Below are 7,532 nucleotides of genomic sequence, written 5' to 3'. Positions count from 1 at the left end.
TGGGAGCGACATGAGGCGGAGCAGCAGAGGCGTCTGCTGGTGTAGGGATTCGTAGCATAGAAAACAAAAAATTTCCTACCGCAAGAACGAATAACAAGCCAAGATCTAATCTAGTAGATGGTAGCAACGATGTGAAGATCAACATACCCTCGAAGATCGCTAAGCGTTAACGAGATAAATCTCGTGGTGGATGTAGTCGATCACTTGCCGCTTTCAAAAGCGCGTAGAAGATCTTGACGGTGCCACAATCGGGCACCACCTCCGCACTCGGTCACACGTACGGTGTTGATGACGACGTCCTTCTCCCCATTCCAGCGGGCAGCGGATGTAGTAGATCCTCCTCAGGATCCCGCCAGCACTACGGCGTGGTGATGGTGGTGGTGGAGATCTCCGGCAGGGCTTCGCCGTAAGCACTGTGGGAGAAATAAGAGGAGGGAGGAGAGGGGCGGCTAGGGTTTGGGCGCAGGGTGGTGCTGCGACTTGAGGTGCCCTTGGGGTGCCCCTTGGTCCCTTTAAATAGGTGGCCAAGCCCCTTGGGTTGTCCATAAACCTTCCCCCAAGTTTGACTGAGTTTCGACATGTTTCCGGTTCCGAAAACCTACTCCTACTCGGACTCTTTTGCCAATTCCGAAATTGCATTAATGAAAGACTTATTCCCTTAAGGCAACGTGGTTGCACCTATTATGGAACCCTCCGAACTTCCTTAGACATCCCGGGTCGTCCCGGACACTTCCGGAACCTTCCATAATATTCCGGACTATTCCGGTCCTTCCAAAACCTTCAAGAAGCTCCGGTCAAAACACCTGACTTTTTCCGAACCCCGGAAAATGACTTCCCATATATGAATCTTATTATTCGGACCATTCCGAACCTTCTCGTGATGTCTCGGATCCCATTCTAAACTCCGAACAACATTCAAGCTCCATTCCATATTCCATATCTACTTAAAACGACATCAAACCTTAAGTGTGTCACCCTACGGTTCGATAACTATGCGGACATGATCGAGACTCCTCTCCGATCAATAACTAATAGCGGGACCTGGAGATCCATAATAGCCCCCACATATTCAACGATGACTTCGTGATCAAAAAAACTATTCACATAAAATAACAATTTCCTTTGTCTCGCGATATTTTACTTATCCGAAGTTTGATCGTCGGTATCTCCATACCTAGTTCAACCTCGTTACCAATAAGTACTCTTTACTCGTACCGTGATATGATATCCCTTGTGAACCAGTCACATACTTGCAAGCTAATTAGATATCATTCCACCGAGAGGGTCCAGAGTATATCTATCCGTCATTAGGATGGACAAATTCCACTATTGATACAAGTGCCTCAACCCTATACTTTCCGAACACTTAATGCCACCTTTATAATAACCCATTTACGCAGTAGTGTTTGGTGTCATCAAAGCATCCATCCGGTGTAGGTGATTAACATGATCTCATGGTCGAAGGATTAAGTTACTATGCATATTAAAGCTTGAAGCACAAAGAACTAAATGACTTGATCATATGCTATGCTTACTATGGGTGTATGTCCATCTCATCATTCACCTAATGATATGATCTTGTTATTAATAACATCCAATGTTCAGATCAGGAAACCATGATCATCTATTAATCAACAAGCTAGTTTAACAAGAGACTTACTAGGGACTCCTTTATGTTTACAAAAGACACAAGTATTAATGTTTCCGGTTAATACGATTATAGCATGCGATGTAAACATTTATCATGAACACTAAGATATAACAATAAACACTTTTATTATTGCCTCTTGGGCATATCTCCAACAGTCTCCCACTTGCACTAGAGTCAATAATCTAGTTTACATTTGTAAAGATATAACACCTTAGTCTTATGGTGCTTATCATGTTTGCTTATGGGAGAGGTTTCAGTCAACGAATCTGACATACTCAGAAACGTATGTATTTTGCAATTCATTTGCGTCTCTACGCATTACTCAGTTTTTCAAAATGAGTTGGCATCCATCGTATATATTTGGTCTTCTGGTGGAACTTTAATTCCGCGGTCTGAAATATGTTACCAATATTGTCACATACAATATAGTTTTATAATTCTGACACTACCGGAACTACACCAAATTATCAAAGAACTCCTCGACTCAAACACTTTTGTTCATTGTTAAAACAATGAAATACTCTGTCTTCGTTTGTAGAATCCGTCAAAATATTTAGAACTCATCTAAATCTAGATACATCCAAATTTTCGCAAACTTTCAACATGTTTTGTGGGACGGAGGGAATACAATTTTTAGAGGAAAAAAGTTATTCATAAAAACTTCAACATAGAAGAAAACAACCCAAACTACCATATGTTTTTTAGGGCATAAAAATGTTAGCCTTGGTATGGTATCCTACGAAACTCTTTTTTAGCGGTGGTATCCTACGCTTAAACAATCAACTACTTCGTGTAAGCCCAGCTGCTACTACGGCCCATGCGACTAGAGGTAGGTAGAGTCTTCCGTAAGGGTTTACTGTTCGCTTCATCTCCTTCATCGATTCCTCCTCTTTTCCCCATATCCTGCTCTCTAACCCTACAAAAACAGGAGCAGCAGCAGACATCAATCCTCTACAAAAAACCGCTGGGGACGGGGAGAGTTGCAACTACCTAGCCCCCCTGGAGAACGCTTGCCATGGCCCATGCCGGCTTCCGTACCAAGCCGTTGATGTCCGCCTCCACCATCTTCGCCGCCAGGGCGAGAGGGTACCACCTTCTCACGATCGACGGTTACTCCTGCACCAAGGATCTCCCCACAGGAAAGTCCCTCCAATCGCACCAGTTCACCGTCGGCGGCCATCGTTGGCACATCAATTACTACCCCAACGGCGAAGAATCAGAATCTGCAGATTACATATCTATTTTCCTCTTTCTCGACGAGGATGCCAACACAGAGGTGAAGGCTCAGCATAGTTTCCGTCTCGTCGACAAGGTGGAGGAGCAAGCACCTTCTCTGACGTCGGTAGTTGCCAAGAACTTTGCAGGCAAGAGCGGCTGGGGGACTGCAAAGTTCATCAAAAGGGAAGCCTTTGAGAAATCCAAGTATCTCAGCGCAGATTCTTTCGCTATCAGGTGTGACATCGTAGTCATCGATGAGTTCCGCACCGAAATGGCCAAGACCTCTGGTACAAAGTTTGTCACCGTGCCCCCATCCGACCTGAACCAGCACCTCGGTGATCTCCTCAACACCAAGAAGGGAGCCGATGTAGTGTTTGAGGTCGGCGATGAGAAGTTCCCTGCGCACCGGTGGCTGCTCGCGGCCCGATCGCCAGTCTTCAGCGCGGAGCTTTTTGGCTCAATGAAGGAGGGTGATGCCGCGGGTGGCGTACACATAACTGACATGCAGCCACAAGTGTTCAAAGCTTTGCTTCGTTTCGTCTACACTGACTCGTTACCAGAGACCAAAACAGAAGAGGATGAGGAAGATGTCATGTGCCAACATCTGCTTGTCGCGGCAGATAGGTATAACATGGAGAGGCTGAAGCTTATCTGTGAGGAAAAATTATGCGAGTACATTGATGTAGGCAGCGTTGCTACCATCCTGGCACTTGCTGAGCAGCACCATTGTGTTGGGCTGAAGAAGGCATGCTTTGATTTTCTCAGCTGCCCAGCAAATCGGAGCGCAGTCGTGGCCACTGAGGGCTTCCAGCATGTCTATAGGAGTTGTCCTTCTGTTGTGATGGAGCTGATTGCCATGCCCTCGAGACCTTTAGCCCAGTGATGCCCAGTATTCTAGCAATGGTAGTTCATGATTTCTAGACTTTGTGAATTACGTTGTCAAGCACTTCCATGGCCTGCCAAAACATCTTATATTGAGGAACAGGGGTAGTAGTTATCTTGTTTTAGCAATTGTCTACTGGTTTCTGGACCTTTTGAGTTACATCAGACAGTTCTGTTGGTATGTCATATACTCTTTGTTTTTTAAGAGATGCGAAGTGGCATCACTTTGTTTTGTCTTGATAATTGGTTGCATTCCTGCAATCTTACAAAGCAATCGGGGAAAACTTTGTTATCACGTTGCTTTGCTGAATGCTGATCATATCTCCAGAAGTTATAGTTCCCTGGTTGTTATGTTAATAAGAATAGTTTGGTTACCATTTTGCTATTCGATATCTTCATTGTTGTTCGTTTCATCTCCACTAGTACTTGCAAATAATTTCCATATATCCTTCTCCATATGCAACCCAAACTTTACAGGTTACGTCACAATTATAAACTGTTGCCTAATCAACATGAGGCTTTGCTCTTGGTCTTTGATCAACGATGCGTATTAAGAGTATGATTTATCTTCACATTTGGGATCCCTTGGCTTAAAATCCGTATAGTTTCGGACTATAATTGTCAATGCTAGCCATCAAATGTGTCAACTCATCATCATTGTCTAGCTTGGCCTTTTTTTGTGCTCTAGTGCTGGAGGAATCACCAATGTTCCCCCTTGGGAATAAGAAAAGGAAGTGTAAACTCTTCCACAATTGAAGCAGAAGTGTCAGTTCCGCCATTGGCATGTTCATTCTCGGTCACATTCACAGCAAGAGGATCACCCCAACTCTTAGCATATACACCCAAAGCCATACCATTACCTAAGCTTGCGGCAAATTTTGTGATAGCCAATTGGGGTGTTGAAGAAGTCAGCGTCACTGTGCTTGTAGTTTTGATGGTCTTCCCACATTTTGATGGCAAGCGCTTGTCTGAACTCAACTATTTGGCTATGGTCATGTATTTCCCCCCTTTGCAAACTAGGGGGTTTAGGTTTGCAATTACTCTCTGGCAGGATGAAGCAATCACTGCCTTAGGAAATAACCCAGTTGTGGAGGATGACAAAAACCATCACAACATCCACTTGAGTAGCAGAGGGGAAGAATGGGATTCCATCATCAAGAACTTTAAATCTCTGCTTCAGTGATGAGAACGCACGTTCTGCGGTCACTTGTAGAGCTGAGTGCCTACGATTGAACAATTCCCTTGCATATTGCAAATGATTATTCCCCCACTCATTCGAGTGATATGTCGCACCACGGAAAGGTGGCAGAAAACCAGGTTTGGCTCCATGTACAGCATCCACTAGGTAGAATTTGCCTAAAATGGCTTGGAAATGACTTCTTAGCACAGAAGGCAGTCTCCGCGTTCTTACTAGCAGAAGCTTGAATGTGTGTGACACCTATGGATCCAATACAATCCTGTAAGATCAGAGCCACCACCAAAAATTAGTAAAACACACAGTTTTTACCTTAGAGCTGAACAATAATATAGTTGTTCCTGGCCATACCTTAAAGTACGGGTACCATCTTGGGTCACCGGCAATTTTAGTTGGAGTCTCCAATGATGGTGGCCTAATAAGATCGTCCTTTAGCTTGCCTATGGCATGGAGGACTAGTCCAAAGTAGCGTCTAACCAGTCCACCTGACCTATTAAAAATAGCAGCTATATCCTTATTCCGAAGGTTGTGTCCTACTGTGATCAAGAACATGGCAACTTGCTCCTCGATACATATATGGACGGTGTCACGGAGCAAAGAGCGTTCCCTCAAATGTTGGCACAAGCTGAAGAAAGAAGCCCTCGTAAGCCTTAGCGTCCTCTGGCAAGTCATATCATCCTTGTAAATCTGATTATTCAGAAAGTCAATCCTTTTCTCGTCCCTGTCAACGATTGGGCCATAGGCAATACCCTCTTTCTTCTTTTTCCCCTTCTTCCGTTGCCTAGACCGGACATACTGCATCACCATAGATGAAGCCAAGGATGCAGCGGCTCTTATGAGCACCAGCCTTCTCTTTCTGGACATCTTCTTGTCCATCTACAATGCATTTGAGAAGAACATGATATACATTCGTAAAGAACAGTACCGACACAGAAGGATGCAAATGGTAACAGTAACTTTGGCTTGCCACATACTTGTCAAGATAGTTTTGGTATTTTAGAGAAATTCGTAATACAGGAGAGGCTGGATTACAGGAAAACTGAACTCGCGCCACTTGCATCTTTAAATTCCAGCTCATGGTTCGGTGCAGAAATGCAGAAAACATGCTAGTACCCACATAGGAGAATGTAAAATGCCAACAGTAACTTAAGCTTGCCACAAACTTGTAAAATAATGGGTACTTCAGAGAATCAGAGCAATCAATTTAGACAGGAGATGTTGGTTTCATGGTTCAGAAAAAAACAGTCATCTTAAATATGAGGTCATGTTTGGGAGTAGAAATGCTATGAACAACATGAAGGCAACGCAAAACTGCAAATTACCCTCCCAGTCCCCGGTCCAAGTAATTATCCATCAATGTAGAATTCGAAGATTTGGATTCCGTACCTTGGCTGGAGCAATGGGTGAAAACCCTAGGCGAGGGAGAGTGGACTGGTGGGAGCAGCAGCGCGTGTCGCCTGCGGCCTGGGGGGGGGGGGGAGATTAGGGAAGGCGAAGTGAGTGAGGGGGCGACGGGAACGCCGCCGATGGCCGCCGTCCGCTGATCTCCGGTCTGGTGGTGCAGGCGGAGTGGCGGACTACAGGAAGAACTGGTGCGGTGGGGACTGATTGGTTCTGCCTCGGTTTAGTTGGATCGTAAATCCGTCTCCGTTGCATTCCCCCGCAAGCCCATATCCGGCCCCCCGCTTTTCGGTTATTTTGGTTCGGATGCCGCGGCCCGTGGATAAGAAGCAGGCCGTGATCTGTGTTGGGACTTGGGAAACTTTGGGTCTTCCGACGTGGCCCACTTACGTTTGGCTAAGTCTTCACTTACTTTAAGGCTAAGTGTGTCTCATCCCTTTATCCCTCTAGGTCTATATATAGAAGGAGCTCAATTATTATACGTACCAGTTGACAGAAATGAAAACGAGTAGCTCTCGTGTCGCTCCCCAGGCGACGCGAGGGCGAACCCTAGCGACCGCGCCGCAGGCCGCCGTTCCTGGCCTCCCCGCCGCCGCTGCCGCCGGCCTGAGCCGCGGTGGCGGTGGGCCCCTCTGCCGAAGGTGGCGGGGCGGAGTTCCCTCAGCAGGCGGAGGTCGCGCATGTGGGGCGTTGGCGGACGGAGATGCGGAATCCGGGCGGCGGCCTGAGGTCCTCGTCGACGTGCGCGATTGTCGACGAGGCGGAGGAGGAGGCAGCCGGCTTGGTTGGTCGTGAGGAGGCTGGTGCGGCTAGCTGTGGAGGAGGCGGACGGGGGCTTCTGTGGAGTCCTGCGGGTCGCGGGCGGAGGAGCTGTGATGCGCGGCGTGCTAGGGCAGTGGAGGAGCAGATGGGCGGTCGCGCGGTGTGCGGCGCCGGCGGATGGCCTGGCGGCTGTGCAGCTCCGACTGCACGCACGGGTCAGATATGGGTCCACGCGGGCCCGATCTGGGCCTCTGCCGGGCTCGTCCTGCAATTTCACTGAGGTGCTCATGAGTTGGTGGTGGCTGAAAGGAGAAGAATGGCGCCGCTGCTTGATAACCCACAAGTGTAGGGGATCGCAACAGTCTTCGAGGGAAGTAAAACCCAAATTTATTGATTCGACACAAGGGGAGGTAAAGAATACTT

The 7,532-nt window shown here is 47.1% G+C and overlaps 1 protein-coding gene across 1 annotated transcript; it reads left to right on the top strand.

Moving 5' to 3' along the window:
• Positions 1 to 2,699: 2,699 nt before the first annotated feature.
• Positions 2,700 to 3,752, top strand: LOC124663995 (BTB/POZ and MATH domain-containing protein 3-like). The gene has a single exon (XM_047201615.1). It carries the CDS (start codon positions 2,700 to 2,702, stop codon positions 3,750 to 3,752), a length of 1,053 nt encoding a protein of 350 aa, XP_047057571.1.
• Positions 3,753 to 7,532: the final 3,780 nt, after the last annotated feature.

Source organism: Lolium rigidum, chromosome 6 (genome assembly GCF_022539505.1).
Source record: "Lolium rigidum isolate FL_2022 chromosome 6, APGP_CSIRO_Lrig_0.1, whole genome shotgun sequence".
In the NCBI taxonomy this organism is placed as follows: domain Eukaryota; kingdom Viridiplantae; phylum Streptophyta; class Magnoliopsida; order Poales; family Poaceae; genus Lolium; species Lolium rigidum.
The sequence above is the reverse complement of the archived record's forward strand: the minus strand, read 5'-3'. Positions and strand labels throughout refer to the sequence as shown.

Excerpts from the sequence above, each read along its gene's own strand:
- LOC124663995 (XM_047201615.1), top strand. The coding sequence starts at position 2,700 with ATGTCCGCCTCCACCATCTTCGCCGCCAGGGCGAGAGGGTACCACCTT.